At 39.9% G+C, this 18,487-nt stretch overlaps 1 protein-coding gene across 1 annotated transcript in view; it reads left to right on the forward strand.

Moving 5' to 3' along the window:
• Positions 1 to 414: 414 nt before the first annotated feature.
• The window catches only part of EPYC (epiphycan), a 30,651-nt gene continuing 12,578 nt past the window's right edge, over positions 415 to 18,487 (forward strand). Inside the window, exon 1 of the mRNA XM_089526792.1 lies at positions 415 to 582. Coding sequence (XP_089382918.1) covers positions 415 to 582 — 168 coding nt within the window. The remainder of the gene's footprint in view (positions 583 to 18,487) is intronic.

Genomic DNA, 18,487 nt, shown 5'->3' on the forward strand with positions numbered 1-18,487 from the left:
ATTCTGCATCCTCCAGAGGGCCATTTGGAATCTGGTGCAGGTGCTTGAAGGAACAGACACACTGGAACTGAAACAAAAAACACTGCTCCCCCAGCAGTGCCCTCTGCTCGGACGAGCAGTACTGCAGCCTCTGGAGGTCCATTTGGGGTCTTGTATGGATAGTGGGCAAGCTAGAAAGGGACATGATGCCCTTTCTCACTCACCCCAGCAGCTGCACCAGCCCCACAGGGTGTATTCCCCCCCTGGGTGTCACCTGGTGTGATCTGTACTCCCCCTGCACCCCCTAGTGACATCACTGGGTGGAATATTTGACCTTTTTAATCATCACTGGTTTGCTTTCTTCCTAGAATATTGGCTATTTGTAATCATCACTGTTTTTTTTTTTTTCCCCTTCCTCTAGAAAAGTATTGAAGAATGAAGCCCTTTGCAAATGTTTTCATGGGAATTTTTATCTTTGATGCTGTTATGGCTGCCCCTACAATAAGTTCTATAAACTATGAGTCGGAAATATATGATGTTGCTTTGGAAGATCTGGATAACCTCTATGACTATGATGAAAATCTATCTGTTGATCAGTCACAGGTAAATCAAAATTGTACATTTGCAAACAGTTGTACAACAATGGCAACAAGCTGAGGTTTTATATTTTGGGGTGGATTTGCTGTTTTGACAGCACACCAAACCAGTCAGTATTCAACCCACTCTGCTTTCACAAATAAGTTGGAATATGTATTTCCTGATTTTATACTACACTGATAGAGGAAATCACGGATAGATTATTTAAGTTTGTAGAGCTTTTTCAGTATTTGATGTTGCCAAAGTAGTGTAAGAAAGAAAGGGAAAATGGTAATTAAAAAAAGAGAAAATATAACTGCAGAATAGTTAACTGCATCAAGAAATGTTTCAGATGTGTAAGCATTACCAGTACATGTCAGCTTTAAAAGCTGATTATTTTTAATGAAAGCTGTGCAGTTTCCAGAAAAAGCTACACAGCTTCCTTAGGGTGAGGGTGTTTTCCTGCACCTCCCAACAGCTTGAAAAGAAAAATCAATTGATTTTTCCTGACCCTATTGGGACAGGGAAAATTGAAACTGATCATTCCTAGTGCATATAAATTTAAAACTAGGGAAGTTTCAAAACCTTTCTAGTTTAGAAACTGAAGAACCAAGAAATATTTCAAAAAGAAAGTGTAAGCAATCTATATTTCCATCCTGCTCATCAGTTTGTACACAACAAATTTGCATATTTTTGTCAGATTTCCATATTTTATTCCCAAGCACTTCAAGCTGCCCTGATCTGTGATCTGTGCTGATATTTTAGGGATTGCATGAAGCTCTGACAAACCTTAAGCACCTAGACTTTGCTGGACCTATCTATTGTGTATCAAAGTCTATTAGAGTTGTGAGTAGTGGGCATGCATGCACAGAATTTTGTTTTAGATTCTGAACTGGAATAGAACGTCTCAGAATGATGAAGCTCCAGTTTATAAAACATTTAAACATTTAAGTGGTTCCTTGTTATCCACTGAGGTTTGGTTCCAGGACCCCCTGTGGATAATAAAATCCATGATTTTCATCCCATGAAATACATTGCCATAGCAAAATGGTTTCCTTTATATAAAATTGAAAATTAAGGTTTGCTATTTGATATTTATACTTAAAAATTTTTTTTCAAGTTGTGGATGCTTGAATACATGGATAAAACATCCGTGGATAAGGAGCACTGACTGTAATTCTATTTTTGTATGCTTTTAATTGTATTGTGAGCAGCTTTGAGTCCCAATTTTTTTTTGGGGGGGTGAGTAGGATGATGATAATTTTCTAGACAAAATTATAATTTGAACCAGATAATTATGGACTTTGGTAGCATATTCAATTTTGAGTTATCTCTGTAAAATGAGAGAGAGTCATTGGAGAGATGCTCCAGATGTGGAAGGGTAAGAGATTTTTTGAAAGGAGGGACCCTATTCCAGACTGCTTGAGCAATGTGCATATTTTTCACATAATCTAGTTTACAGAGGATTGGCTATATTACACAAGATGGCTATGAAAATAAAAATAAAATCCTAAAGAAGAATGGAAATTTGCTATTTTCATATTATGAGGCAACTGATTTTCTTTCTGGTAGATGTCCTGGATTTTTGCCATCGTTCCAGTGGGAGGTATTTCTCTACACTGGAATTCTTCTAACAAACAAATGTGAATTAAATAAACCTAACACTATATACATGCCAGGATTTTTCTGTAAATGCTTTTCTATGATGCGTTTAGCCAGGTGCTGAAGAAAGTTTATAGCATGTGTGCAAGTTTGCAAATGTAGAAAGATGAATTCATCTTTTCACATATCACCTTATATATTGATTGTTCCCTAATATCATTGTGATCCTTCCAGAGAGGAAACTACCAGACAGAAACAGAAAGTTGGGTTTACTTTAACAACTCTACTCTAACGGCTAAGAATAATACTAGAGTGGAAAGTGCTAGAATTTTTCTGCAGATGAGGTGAAACACTGGCTTTAAGTCCTCTTTTTGCTTCCAAATTCTAGCAACCTCTTGAAAAAAATGTATCCTAAGGGAGCTTATTGTTCTGAGATACTGAAGGAAAGAAAGATGTCATTCAAGTATATAATTTATGTGGCTGTTTCCAAGCAGAAACAACAGGAAAAAGGAAATATTAAAAGAAAATAAACATAAGAACAAGGAAGAGATGGTTGGGTCCAGCAGGAGAAATAGACTAGGAAGGAGTGCAATTTGAGGGGCAGTTTGCATTAATTACCATTCTTGAGCTAAGACACAAACTTTGTGTCTGTGCACACAGATTTCCAATAACTGACATAAAAAACTAAATAGTGTATTATTTTTTGGGATCTGATTTAGGGCTACTTTTTAAAATGGGAATAATTATTATACTTCTATACATAATAAGAATATTACTATTCTTATATGTGTAAAGACATTTGTGGAGAAAGGCAGGATATAAATAAAATCAGTCAATCAAGAAACAGACTGGCCATCCTAGAAACCTGTCATCACATATCAACCTTTTAAGCTTTTTGGGGATACAGTGGTTTGAGGCTTCCTGATAAAGAGTGGAGAGATACCGAGGAGATTATTATACAGGGACAGGACAGGGTTGGAATTGTTCTCCCGTCCTTATCTCATCCATGACTACAATAGCACAAAAGCCTTTCATACATGTAGTGCTGATCCTGTCATTGAAGTGGAATTGTATTAATGCAAAATACCAGGGCAATTCCACTTCAATGACAGGATCAGCACACATCAGATGAAAGCCTTTCATGTGATTGTGATCACTTGTGCTATCCAGATGGAACAATGTCTGGCTAAGCACAGTGTTGTGTGAAAGTACTTCCTGCAATCACAGGGGAAGGACAAGCAAGGATGAGGCAAGGATGGGACAAGGACATCCTTTTCCCATCTGATAATCTCCTAAAACATGTAGCCAGTGATTATCACATTTATCTCTATATTTATAGGATGTTATTAGAACTTACTGGTATATATAATCTTCATATGCATGCATAGCTGGACAGGCAGTCATGAAAAACTGGTTTACTTTTTTCACTCTGTCTCATCCCAATTGTATATATTCTCATCATTATTTCTCTGTTTCTTGCATCTGTAGAATTATGTCCTGTCTACACAAGTTTAAGTCCTATAATATGACTCTGCTGAATGTCTTGTATTTTTAAGAGTGTTGATGTAGCTTGCACTAGTAAGGAAAAACAATTTCTTGGATTTGCATTTCCCCAAGAAACATTCATTTGGCATCTTCAAAGACTCAAAACAGGTTGGAAAAATCTACACATTTGTAAGCCTTTCATTCTGTTAAAGAGGAGGAGAAATGTACACAAAATCATGTGTGTGTTTGAAACATTTGCATGAAAACAAGACAAACATGTACATGAAACAACCATTAATAAACAGGTAAATTATGTACATTTTAATAGTATGTGTACAAAAATATGTTTTTTTTAAATTGCTCTAAAATAGGTATGAATTTCCATGCAAACAGGAACATGGGGGAATCATGCATCCTGATACAGAACTGGGGTGGAAGAGGGTGAGACATTCTTACTTTTGACCCAACTCAAGGTTGGGCTACTTTAATGGATCCCTGGTCCAATTCTCCAAAGTGCTTACTATGGACCAAATATAAGCATACCCGTGTTATTGACTGACCAACCAACATTTCCAGCTATTTCCACAGAAACAGTGCTTAGATCAGAGAGACAGTGTGGTATGATGGTTTCAGTGTTTGATTCTGGAGACCAGGGTTTGAATCTGCACTTAGCCATGAAACCCAGTGGGTAACCTTGGGCAAGTCACACTCTCTTTTAGACTCAGAGGATGGCAATGGCAACCCCCCCCCCCCGAAGAAATTTGCTAAGAAAACCCCATGATCACTTTAGTGTCATCTTAAATCAGAAACTACTTGAAGGCACACAACAACAAAGTCCTTAGACCAATGCTATATAATTAAATAAAAATTAATAATCAGTGAAGATCACTAATCAGTGAGGATCACTAATTGTTCTGCTTGGAATCTTTGAAATGAAAAAGAGACTAAATATTGGGAAATCATTCTGATTAAAGGGCACATTCATTTCTCTTCCCTGAAATTGTACAAGGCTAAATAATAACAGAAATGGTATAAATAATAAGCATGCCAAAGAAGAGAAAAGTGTTTTCAGCTGTGATAGTGTATAAGATTGTTTCGGGCAGAAAAGTAAAATTATAGACAGTCAGATGCTTGAAACTGCTCTGTGAAATTCCAAACATTATGAAATCTCCATATGGAAGTAATGTGTGGCGATCCTAAATTCATGTATGTATGTATGTTGGGAAGCAGCAAATGGGCATGGCTTACAAGACAATGTGCTCTGTATGAATAGTTATTTTAAACAAGATGATCAGAATTCTATAAAATTCTAATTTTATAAAAGAAAATGAATTATATGTGCTGTGAAAATTAGGGAACTGTATACTTATTCATTTGAATTCCATGGCTGAGCAACAGCTGTTTTTTATGTAAGAAAGTGGAAACAGGATTCAAGTTATGGTGGGGATGGTAGACTAGATATGCAGAAATCAGTGGGTCTTCATATGCAACTTGCCACCTCATACATCCAAGCAGATTTTGACTCTCTTGGTTAAGAGATTAAAAATCAGAACAGAGCAAAGAAAAAGGACAATACATTCTGAAATACACACACACAGAGAGAGAGAGAGAGAGTGTGTGTGTAGTGTGCCTTCAATTCATTTCCAACTTATGGTAACTCTGAGGCAAACCTATCATGGGATTTTCTTGGCAAGTTTTGTTTAGAGGAAGTTTGCATCACCTTCCCCTGAGGCTGAGAGCATGTGATTTGCCCAAGGTGGATTTGATGGCTGAACAGAGATTTGACCTGGCCTTCCAGAGTCCTAATCCAGCACTTAAACCACTAAGCCATTCTGGCTCTATTGTCATCATCATCATCATACTTATTTATATCCCTTTTCTCCAAAATTGGGACTCAGAATTACTTACAATTTAAAAGCACAGTACAATTAAAACATACAAAAGTGACTATTAAAATAGAATTAAACTATAAAAATATTAAAACAGATTACTTGTAAAAAAAAGAATACAATTTCAAAAGATAAAAGCACTTAAAAAACAGCACACTTAAAACAGTACACCTCCAGAATGGTCTTTTAAAACTTTCTGTTTTAAAAGCCTGTCTGAATAAAAAAAAGTAGCCTATGTATGTGGAATAGCATAGGGGACAAAACAGAACCTTGAGGGACCTCACAGACCAGGGAGTCCCTTAGCACCCTCTTCTGAATTCACCCCTCCAGGAAGAAACTGTAAAATAGTACCTCCAAGTTCCAAGCAAGACCCAGAAGGATAACATGGTTCATGCTACTGGAAGCAACTGAGAGGTCCAGCAGAACTAACAGGGGCACATGCTCCCTGTCCAGTTCCCTACATAGGTCATCCAACAAGGTGATCAAGGCTGTCTCTGTTCAATATCCAGGCCTGAAACCAGATTGGATCAAAATAATCTGTTTTGTCCAAATACCCCTGGAGCTGGGAAGCCACCACACATTCTAACACCTTGCCCCAAAAATGGTAGATTGAACACTGGCCAATAAATATCTATTATATTGGGATTCAGGGATGGCTTTTTCAACAAAGGTCTCACAACTGCCTCCTTTAAGCAAGTTGGAATGCTGCCTTGTTGGAGGGAGGCACTGACTAACCCCTTCACACACTCAGCCAGTCCCCCTCTGGCCTGTTTGATACCACAAGAAGAACAAGGGACTAACGCACATGTTGTGGCTCTCAGTTCTCCAAGGATCCAGTCCATATCATCAGGCTGCACAAAATGAAAAGTATCCATTAACACTGGTCAAACAGGTGCTAAGGTTACATCCACTAGCACTATATCAACTACAGCATCCAAACTGAAGTGGATCTGAGTGATTTTAACTGCAAATTCTTCACAATCGGCTGCTAAGTGGTCTGCATTTTCTACTTGAGGGTGTGTGTGCAAGAGATCCCTGACCACTCGCAACAGCTCTGCTAGTCAGCTTCCTGCAGATGCAATGCTGACAACAAAAAATGATTTCTTGTGCATGGCACACCACCATGAGGAGTGGAGCTACAACCAAGCCCTCATGAACCTGGCTAAAACCTCCTTCACCTTGGCTGGTGGTAAGGCATGATCAAAATGGTAGTTCATCAGAACCTGGAGGGCTGTAGGTTCCCCACCCCTGCCGTACAGGAATCTGGCCAATATTAGAGATTAGAGATTTAGAGACTAGAGTTTAGAGACTAACATAATTATAAATTGAAGACAAGTAGCCACCGAAAAGGAAGGTATTTTACCATACATCAAAGGAGTCACAGACAGAATAGGAAAAGTGGTGAGGAAGCACAACCTTCAAATGGTTTACAAACTGATGAAGAAAATCCAGCAAATGCTGTGCTCAGCCAAGGACCAGAGAGACCCTCTCACAGCCACAGGAATTTACTGCATACCATGCATCTGCGGACAAGTCTACATAGGGACCACCAAACGCAGTGTGCAAACAAGAATCAAGGAACACGAGAGACACTGCAGACTGGGCCATCCAGAAAAATCAGCAGTAGCAGAACATGCCACAAACCATCCTGGGCATAAAATACTGTTTGAAAACACTGAAATTCTGGATCATGCCAACCACTACCATGTCAGGATGCACAGGGAAGCCATTGAAATCCACAAACACCTGGACAATTTCAACAGAAAAGAGGAAACCCTTAAAGTAAACAAGGTTTGGCTACCAGTCCTGAAAGATAGCAAGACAAAGACTCCACAAATGCAAATGAGAAATCTCCCAGCAGACAATGAGCACTATCAAGCAGACATCAAACCTCTTTTGCAGACCCTCCACCCTGAGGCCTGCCATTAGCAACAAAAACAATATACATGCAAATCATTCCTGCCTTTCTAGGTCACACATTATATATACCCAAGTCTTTTCCAGGCAAACATTCTCTGAAGATGCCAGCCACAGATGCTGTCGAAACATCAGGAAGAAACTTCTGGAACATAGCCACATAACCCGAAAAACCCACAAAAAGCTAATTTCTGTATCTATCATGTAACTCATATCATGTAACTCATATAGTGCCAGGTGAACAAGCAAGTGTATTTCCCCTGGAGAATTTGCAACTTCAGCATGCCATTTTCTGAGGTTTGGACACCTCAACTTGCTTAGGGACTTTGCCAAGGTAAACCGGCAAGTACTTAATAGAAACCACTCAGGAAACCATTTTAAAGTCCATTCCTTTAACCAGAGGAAACATAAAAGCAGAACCATTTGAATGAAAGTATACAATATCTGCTAAGATAAGGGGAAAGTACTGATGAGGAAGCAAATGCATACAATGATAGATACTTGAAATTGTCAAATGAATTAATATTTTTCTTTAATCTTGGATTCTCCCAGTCATACCACTCACACAACTTGGTCTTGACTAAACTTTGCATAGAAATTCAAGGTAGTAGCAACAATATATATCAATATGGTTAAGCACATTTCACAAATGTAATCATTATCTAAAAGACCTCTGAAAATTTATCAAATAATTAAAGCATTCTATTGAGAATAAATCTGTCAGGTTCTCTTACTTAGAGAAGTTTTGTGCCAGATGTTTGAACAGAAAAAAAAAGTTTAGAAAAGGCTTTACACTTCCTCTGAAACTAAGAGATCTAAAATTTACTGAATGATATGTCTGTAATTTTAGCTAGTAATACTATTCAAACAAATCAGGTAAGAATTCGTAGAAGCCAAGATGACTAAACTAAGGCTGTTATATTTTGGCCATATCAAAGGTAGGACTCACTAGAAAAGATAATAATGCTTAGCAAATTAGAAATCAGTAGATGCAGACGCATCTTTATCAATGACTTGGATGACAGAATTGGGGGTATACTTATCAAATTTGCAGATGACACAAAATTAGGAGGAGTAACTAATACCCCTGAGGACAGGATCAAACTTCAGAATGATCCTAATGGATTAGAAAGCTGGGCCAAAGCTAACAAAATGAATTTCAACACAGAAAAATGTAAGGTACTGCACTTAGGGCGGGAAAATGAATTGAACAGATATAGGATGGGTGACACCTGGCTGAATGAAACTACGTGTGAAAGGGATCTGGGAGTCCAAGTAGACCACAAATTGAACATGAGTCAACAGTGCGATGTGGCAGCTAACAAGGCCAATGTGATTTTAGACTGCAACAATAGAAGTATAGTCTCTAGATCAAGGGAAGTAATAGCCCCACTCTATTCTGCTCTAGTCAGGCCCCACCTGGAATACTGTATCCTGTTCTGGGCACCACAATTTAAAAAGGATGTTGAGAAACTGGAGCATGTCCGAAGGAGGGTGACCAAAATGGTGAAGGGTCTGGAAACCATGTCCTATGAGGAACGACTTAGGGAGCTGGGGATGTTTAGCCTGGAGAAGAGAAGGTTAAGAGGTGATATGATAGCCCTGTTTAAATACTTGAAGGGATGTCATATTGATGAGAGAGCAAGCTTGTTTTCTGCTGCTCCAGAGACTAGGACCTGGAGCAATGAATGCAAGCTCCAGGAAAAGAGGTTCCACCTCAACATTAGGAGGAACATCCTGACAGTAAGGGCTGTTCGACAGTGGAACAAACTCCCTCGGAGTGTAGTGGAATCTCCTTCATTGGAGGTGTTTAAGCAGAGGCTGGATGGCCATCTGTTGGGGATGCTTTGATTTAGATTTCCTGCATGGCAGGGGATTGGACTGAATGGCTGTTGTGATCTCTTCCAACTCTATGATTCTATGATTCTATGATTCTATGAGATGGACAGACTCAATCAGAGATAATATGCTCCTGAGTCTGTAAAACCTGAGCAGGGCTGTTGAAGGACTCTCATTCATAGGCTTGCCATTTGTCAAAGTCGGCTTGAAAGGAGCTAACAAAAACAACAACAACAGCAATGCTATTGGACAGCTGAAGAAGAAGAAAATAGCCAGAGGTGCATGTTTCTGGAGAGATATAAAGCTTCCATTATGGTCTCATTATATCTTTTTATTAAGGGGTATGTGTAAAATGAGCCCTCACAATATTGTTTTCTCCTGGCATATCTTTCTTCTTTGGAAGTTTCCACTACAGAGCGTGAAAATGGGATTAGTGCAACAAAGGATAATAGATAGGAAAGCTAGAGTAGGTCACTTCCTTGAGCCATAGAGAGAGCTCCCATTGAATGGATAAATCCAAGAATGTAATGTTCCTGCAATTGAATGGAGAAATCCAAGACTAATGTTCCTGCAATTGGAAACTAGCCACCCAGTCAAATGGAAGGAAAGAGATGGGTACCTGCATGTTCTAATTTCATTCTTATTTAACTTGATTTGTTTTTCAAAATGTAAAGATGGCCCTGATGTACCAAATTCTAAGAAAAATATACATTACAATTAAATATTGTTAGTTGGAGGGGGATGTGTCTTGGAGAAAGTGGTTTATGACAGCACAGCAACAGAAATAATGTCATAGACCCTGTCTGCATAGGCCAGAATACTCTAGGTGCAGCCCAGAATATCCTGGCCCCAGAGCTATTGTGACCTCCTGCTTTTACGTGAGGCCCTCCATTCCGATCCAGAGTGGCTGTTCACATGTACATCCTGCTTTGCTTCCTAGCGGTTGTGCCACTGGTGAGTCATTCACTTCTGAGTTCAAAACAAGGCACCTTGCATCAGCCACATGCCTGGGGGGACTTTTTCTCCATTTTGGAATGGAGGGCTCCAGAACTTCCAAGAGAATCCAGAGCAAAGAGGGAGGGTGTTTTGTTTTGTTTTGTTTTAGTCTATATTAAGAAGGGTATACCCTGACTTTGGTGCTGAACAGGCCAGATGTCTTCCAGCCTGTTCATGCTAGACTTGGCGTTTGGGCTATGTGTGTCATCCAGACACCCTGCTGAAAGACAATTAATTATTTTGTTCATGCATTTATATGCCCATAAAATTATCGCCCCCCCCAATGCCATCTTCAGCTGCTACACAGTTCATGAAAGATTCATATTTGTGTCTAAATGCAGATTTCTTTAGCATCCTTAGCACACGATTTTGGGACAAAACTCATTCATGGAGTCACTATACATGTCACTATAGAGTCACTCTTTCTTCCACAACACCGGTATCTTCTTTAGTCCTTTTACTTATCTATCTCTACTTCTTAACTATTATTTCTTTAATAATATTTTTTTAAAGGATTTTTGATCTTTTCCTCTCAGGAGCAGTCCTATTATTATTATTATTATTATTATTATTTTATTTTATTTTATTTTATTTTATTTTATTATATCCAGCCTTTCTACCAATATATAGTTATGAATTAAAATAGAATATATGAAAAATTAAAAACCTTAAAATTTACATTGCACAACACTCCCAGCTCTTATCAGTTTGCAAAGGCCTGCTGGCACAAGAATGTCTTTATCTGCCACTGGAAGGACAGTAGGGATGGAGCCATCCTGGCCTCCCTAGGGAGGGAGTTCCAAAGCTTGGGAGCAGCCACTGAGAAGACCCTCTCTCTTGTTCCCACCAAATGCACCTGGGAAAGTAGTGGGTCAGAAAGAAGGGCCTCTCTTGATGATCTCAATACTCTGGTGGGCTCGTACAGGGAGATACAGTCCTTCAAAGAACCTGGAACTAATCTGTATAGGCTTTATAGGTCAAAGCCAACACTTTGAATTGTGCTTGGAAATGGACTGGCAGCCAATGGAGCTGTTGCAACAAGGGAGTTGCATGCTCCCTGTAGCCAGCTCCAGTTAACAGTCTATCTGCAGGTTTTTGGACCAACTGAAGTTTCTGAGCACTTTTCAAAGGCAGCCCTATGTAGAGCACATTATAGTAATCGAAACGGGAGGTAATCAAGGCATTGTACTACCATAACCAAGTCTGAGTTCTTCAAGAATGGTGCAGTTGGTGCACAAGTTTTAGCTGTGCAAAAGCACTCCTGGTAACTGCTGGGCTTCCAGACTCAGTGCTGAATCCAGAAGTATCCACAAACTACAAACCTGAGTTCCCTACTAAGAAGTCTGATGCTGTAATCTTTCTGATGGAAAACAGTTCACTGAACATTCAAGAGTATAAAATTAAACATAATTGCAGTATTACTGAGCAATGAACAAATCTAAAAGATATCACTTCACAACAATATTGTCTTTGTATCTGAATAACTAGCTTTTATTCCTGATATAAATACCTTGCTAACCTCCAAACAATATGCATCAAGATAGTTAAAGTGGTGTCAAACTAGATTATTGAACCCTATTCACCCTTTTCTGTTCCTCTGAGAAGTAGTTCTTCTGCCCCTATTTATAGGTCTAGTGGAAGGGGTGGAGGGAAATAGTAAAAAAAAAATGTTGGATGCATTGTTGTTGTTTTTTGCTTTCCCCCTCTTTTTATTGCTGTTAATTCAAGGAAAAATGTTGTATAAAATCCTATCTAGAAATATAAGTGACATTTCCAGTACATAATATTTCAAATATCAAAGTATATGGTAAACATACAATTAAGAGAAGGCAACATACCTCCTATTTACAGTACAGTATCTTACCCACCATTCTCAATTACCTGCCAGTTTACCTATTGGAGTTATGTTATGATTATAAGATACTTTACTGTTGGAAGCATTTTTTTCAAGTGTAGAGAAACCCTATGGTCTGATGAGAAGAATCCAAGACAGATCAGAATCTGTGCAAAATTCACATTTGATTGTTTTGCACAGAAAATAACATCTTCTGCAAGGAAGACAGAATTTTCCATGCAGAAATATTATTTTCTGAGAACAAAATCTTATTTCCTAAACAGAAAATGATGGTTTTTTTGCACAAAAAGTTCATAAATCTTATAAACCAAATAGGCTTCAAATATTGTACAGTGCACCCTTTTTTAAAGTAGAGATCCATTCCGCCCCCCCCCCCATGTAAAAAAAAAGCACGTATGCTCGAGCCCCATTGAAAGTAATGGGGCTTGTGCATGTGGCGGTGGCACACACCCCATTAATCTAAATCACAGGCGCACATCTAAATGGGATGTGCCACTCCGTGTGCCCTGTGTGCTGCTGCATGGCTTTCAACGAATGCTGGAAGCTCCGTATAGTGTGTCTGCGTATGATGCGGGCACACTGTAGTTTTCTTTCTTGCATTAGGAAGAATATGACTAAAATTATTTTTTGCTTTCTTTAAGGAGAAAACTAGTAAGAAATTGCATCCCTGTCTAGTAATTTACAATTACTAGCTTTCTCTGACTAAAGCGAGAAGTGGAAGGAACAACTAATATTCTTTCTGCTGGTTGTAGTTGTTGTTGTAGTTATTACTATTTGCCATCCAGCATAGACATCACTAGGGGATATGGGGAGTGCAGACCATACCAGGTGACACCTCAGAGGGGGTGACACATGGTCGGCCCTCTGCCCGCTACAGGGGTGCAGTGCTGCTGCCATCTGGCATCCCCTTCCAGGTCTAGTTGCTGTACAGCCAGGAAAAAAAAGATGCTGCCAGCAGTGGCACCATAGACTCCTCCAGAAAGAAGGAGTGGGAGGGGACAGAAGATACATAGCCCTTTCAGCTTCTCTGTTGTTGTGGCCCTCTTGGCTGAAGGAGCCAAGGCAGCAGAGAAACAGATGTGGGTACACAACTCATTGCTTCACTTTGCCTGCCCACCTGCCTTCCACCAGCATCCCCTTTCCAGTCTTGGTGAGTGGCAGGCAGGCCATTAGATGAGCAAGGCAATGGGGAGAGGAGGGCGGGCAAGATAGGCCACAACCATCACCCAACAGACCTTTCTGAGTCTGGCCAGGCAGTGGATGGGCAGGTGCTGGGGCAGGTGAATAAGGCAGCAGGACGGGAAGGAGGGAGAGGCACCTGCGACTGCCACCCCAGCAGCCCATTCCGGTAACCGGCACCAGCCCTAGTAATGCCATTGCCATCAAGTCAGATTTAACTTGTTGTGACTCTGTGAATGAAAGAACTCCAAGAGCTTCAATCATCTACTGCACTGCTCAAGTTTTGCAAACTCTGGGTTGGCTATGTACAGCTTTACAATGTACTGTTTCCACACCCAGCTCTTAATAAATCTGGTAACAGCATAGGATACAGTGACACCAACAGTTTGTAATATAAGTGGCAGGAACAGTACCTCATTCTTTCCTTGGAGGTGAACATTACAGCCATGTATGTGATTTACCTTTTCATCCCATGCTTTCTTCCTCTTTTCCATACAGGGTAACATGTTGCAGCTAAACAATTAGGTCTCCAGTGCTTTATATCTCTCATCCAATCAATCTCTCTCGTGTGATTCTTTATGAAAACTTCTGTTACAACAAACTATAACATAGTTTACATCATAAAAGACAAAAAGCAGATAATGTATGTTATTTTGTTGTGATGTTCCTAGGACATGATAGAAATATTATTCCATCAAATTATCCTCCCACCTCCAACCTTTTATTTCCTTCATAAATGAAACATAATTACAATTGTGAGTTTATTGGGGGGAATAGCTTCTTAAAATAACAAGGTAAAAATATAAACAGAGGCGAAAGAATACATCTGCTGTTTTTTCTCCCATGTGTTATCAAATTTCTGATCATTTTCAAGCACTGCCAAAAACAAACATTGGGAAGACAAAAGGCCATTTTGAATATTATCAACCCTAGAAGCATCTTGGTCTTGTTAAATTCTGTTTGATCTGCCAAATATATAAAAAAAACCAAAACAGTGCATGGTTCTGGATAATGCCAATAAGAAACAGATTTTTCTAAATCTCTTGATCACATGTGTTGCTGCATAGTAGCATATTTACCAAGTTTTTTTTTAAATAGTGGCTTTAATTCAGTCGTGTTATTTGCTGTCCAACTTGAAATAACGAGACCAGACACATATGTGGGTTGTAAAATTGGGCCACTTTATTTAATTAATTAACCTATTTAACTGTTTACTTGAAAACCTGCAAACTTGAAGGGAGTAGCTGAGGCAAATGGTCTATTCCTCATACCACTTCCTCAGCATACCCTGGGCAAAACACCTGAGCTCCATGGATAATGTATGACTGGGTTGCTCCCCAGCCAGCTTACATCTGGAACACCAACCTGAGATTTCCTCAGTCAACGCACAGGATTTGACTGCGGGTTATATCTCAGGTCAGCCCTAAGGAAGGTCTCTTTCCCTCTCCCCTTAGTCACAAGACCTAAGAAGAAAGCTTAAGAGGCCTAACCTTCACCTCAAGTGGATGCCATAGATGTTCACCTGACTTCTAATTCTACCCCCATTAATAGAAGTGACTGCCTATTGAAGTCCACATCTGAGCCAGTTTCCAGTTCTCCAAATGACAATGTAAGGTAGGCAAAAAAAAACCCTTGGAAAGGGGAGAAAATTCCTACCTGTCCCTTAATGCAAACAACAAATAATAATAATAATAAGTTTTATTTATAGACCGCTATTCTGCAATGATCATAGCGGTGTACAGTAAAAATTGCAATACAATACAAAAAATTGCAAGGCTTCTCTCCCCCCAAGATGGTGGTCGGGAGGAGGGCTCTTAGTCTTTCCAGGCCAGGCCTCGTCTCTCCCCCTCAAGATGGTGGTCGGGGGGAGGGCACTTAGTCTTTCCAGGCCAGGCCTCGTCTCTCCCCCTCAAGATGGTGGTCGGGGGGAGGGCTCTTACTCTTTCCAGGACAGGCCTCGTCTCTCCCCCTCAAGATGGTGGTCAGGGGGAGGGCTCTTAATCTTAAGAAAGCCACACTGATGTTGAGGTGGCAGGGTGGGACAACACAGCAAAAGAGGGCTGGTATAGGATGGTTCAGGCTTAAATAGCCATTAGCCCCACCCAGACCCCATCGTGATGCGATGCAAAAGTGTAACGTCTGATTGGTTTGCTGGTCTCTATTCAAGAGGGCAGCAAGCGCCATCCCCAGCCATGGTTTGACCTGGTGGATGTGGATTTTTCTAAATTATTGTCACAAGACAAAACTAGAATTGTTAGCCTTAGTGGTATGGTATAGGGCTGAGTCCAGTTTAGGTTGTTACAGGGCTTGCATGACTAGGGTTCTCTCAAGAAACTGGGGATACAGGAAACAAGTATCAAGACCAGATCAAGGATGGTTGAACATGCCTCACTCTCAGGTGACAGAATCTCACAGTGATTTTGCACCCATAGAATACACATCTTGATCTTGAACAAGAGCTCATCAGATGACAGTCAGGTTATGTCATCATTGGGTCCAGGCTGCATACCATGCCAACTGCTAATGATAAAGCAATTGTTATTAATAAAGTTGGGGCTTTTTAAAACATCCAGCTGGATCTTGTGTATGTCTTGGCTCTCTCAGCTCCTTTTACAACTTTTCAGTTTATTTCAACATAATCTTATCTCTCTTGTTTATTTAAGCAGAATCTTCTCCTAGACAACACGATCCATCTTCGATCTTTCTTCTTCTTAATTTTTTTACTAGCCCCATGATTTTCAGATCAGATGGCCTTTTGCACTAGAAAGTTTGCTTTCACATTTTGAGAGAAATTTGCAACATTAGATAATACACTTGGGAACTGTCTTTCATTTTAAATCAAATTGTTAGCCACCTTGGGTACCATATTGAGAGAAAGGCAGAACAGAAATAAAATAAACTCAGATTGATTGGTTGGTTGGTTGGTTGGTTGGTTGGTTGATTGATTGATTGATTCATTCATTCATTCATTCAAAACATGTATAGGCAGGTTGGGGGCATGTGAAATATACTGAAACCAAAGCAATGTGGAAGGATGAGGCAACAAGCAGAAAGTAAATCAAATAAAAGAAGGTATAGAAGACTGTTGGAGTGTGCACACACATAAGGAGGTACACCTTTTATAAATACCAAGAGAGCATCTTGGCATACATTTTTGCAATTTCTCTCTCTTTCCAGCCAGGTCAATCTACTTGTATTGCTGCTGCTATAAAGCAACAACTCAGGCCCCATACTGTCCTCTTAAGATGCATGTGTCATTTAAACAGCATACCTCCAAAGTGACCCAAAGCAGCTTTATTTTGGCCTGTCTGTATGGGGCCTCAGTAAGGCAAGGCACTGGGGATTCATGCTCTATTTTATGACCACATTATGCAAGACAGGCAAAGACTTACAAAAATATTGATTTTTCACATTAATAACCCCAAACCAAGTGGACCTAATTCATTTACTACAAACATTTAACATTTGTAGTCATTCTGTAAAATGGATATGGGATGTAAGTGTGACATTTCTATTTATCAACTACTGTTAATGCATATTTTGTTTCTAAATGTGCTACAATTACTATTCAAAATTTATTTTAGAAAGGATGATATCGTTTAGTACTGCACCAATCAAAAGTGAAATGTTCATAGTATTTGCCGTGCCTGTGATGATACTGTCATAGAAAAGGTGCACATGTTAACACTTTTGGAAGGAACTAATGCTAGGTCAAGATGTCTGGAATGCATTCCTCCCTCTAGGCTTCCTCCACTCAGAAACATCTGCCTTGATTTCCTGTGCTCCTTTTGTCTTTTTAAAAATGTATCCGAAGTCCACTCCTTCATAAGCTGTCTCCATTTCAAAATCACAGATGGCAACACTTTGTTTCAGTAATATACATATGATACTGTCTTCAGCCTTGCATATTATTGCCCTTGGGGGACAAGAACTTCCATATTATCAGAATACTGATATTCAATACACAAAATTGTTTCAGTAGCTTTGACAAAAGGGGACCTAAGATGACTGTGCTTCTTCCATAACTGTTTCTTCTATTTATTTCAACTCTTCTCACTATAAGAGGGATATCAGTTCTAAAAAAAACCCAGGTAGAAATTGATTATGACTGAGCTCCCTAAACTATCTGATGTGATAGATTACCAAGTTTTTCCCCACTTGCCAGTGACAAGCACCATATTTATCTTCTCTGGCTACAAATGGTGCTTTTTTTTCTTTCCTGAAAACTCAGCATGTGGTCATTACTTTTGCTTTCTTAATGTTCAACTGCAATCTACCTTTGGACTTTCTTCCTTGATTATCTTAAGCAGTAGATTCAAGTTTTTGCTCTTTTATGCTGTTCAACAGGAATAAAAGACCTCACTTGAAATTCAGGCCCTGTTAGAACCAATGGGTCACTCAGAACTCTTACAAGTGCTCCCATTCCTGACCTATCTCGTTGTCACAAAAACAACTGCTACTGAACTGAGTGTCAAGAGGTCTCTGGTGGGAAAATGGGAATGAGGAGGAATGTCCTACAACAGAACATCACATGGAGAAAGAGGAGAAAAGAACTCATCAGAGGACTGGATTCTACCTGTTTTTTTAGAGCAGGGGTGTGGAAATGTGTGATCCTTCAGATTTGCTGTGTTGGCTATGGATGATGAAAGTTGTATTCCAATAACATCTGAAGGGTTTCATAGGGGCTCAACAGACTGCCCCGAAAGGGTGGGCTGGAGCCACCCGTTTTTACTGCTGACAGAGGCTGTACCAACCAAACACCGCAGTCTCTGTCAACCTCTGAACCTGCTGAAAGCGGATTCTTTTTAGTCTGTGCAGCGGGAACCATGAGTGTGCCAATGGCGCACTTGCACGCAGCAATGACACACACGCAGCTCCGTGATGTTTAGACGCACTTGTGTCATCATGGCGGCCCCCATGTGGACAGGGCCACCACGTGGTAGGACTCAGGAGCATGCGGTTGCTCCACAGTCCCGAGCCCTAAAATCAGCCCCAGACCACCGCTTTCTGGCAGTCTGTACCGGGCCATAATCCCCACTCAGATTCTGAGCTCTCTAGGCATTCAGTGGCATAGAATGATAAACTTACAAGAATTTACTGGTGTAGTTTCAACAGAATATTTGAATCAATACTGCATGCCACTTTTAAAAAATTGCTCCTATTTATTTGC

This window comes from Sceloporus occidentalis, unplaced genomic scaffold (assembly GCF_023333645.1).
Source record: "Sceloporus occidentalis isolate IW3139 unplaced genomic scaffold, rSceOcc1.0.p SCAF_5, whole genome shotgun sequence".
Lineage (NCBI taxonomy): Eukaryota > Metazoa > Chordata > Lepidosauria > Squamata > Phrynosomatidae > Sceloporus > Sceloporus occidentalis.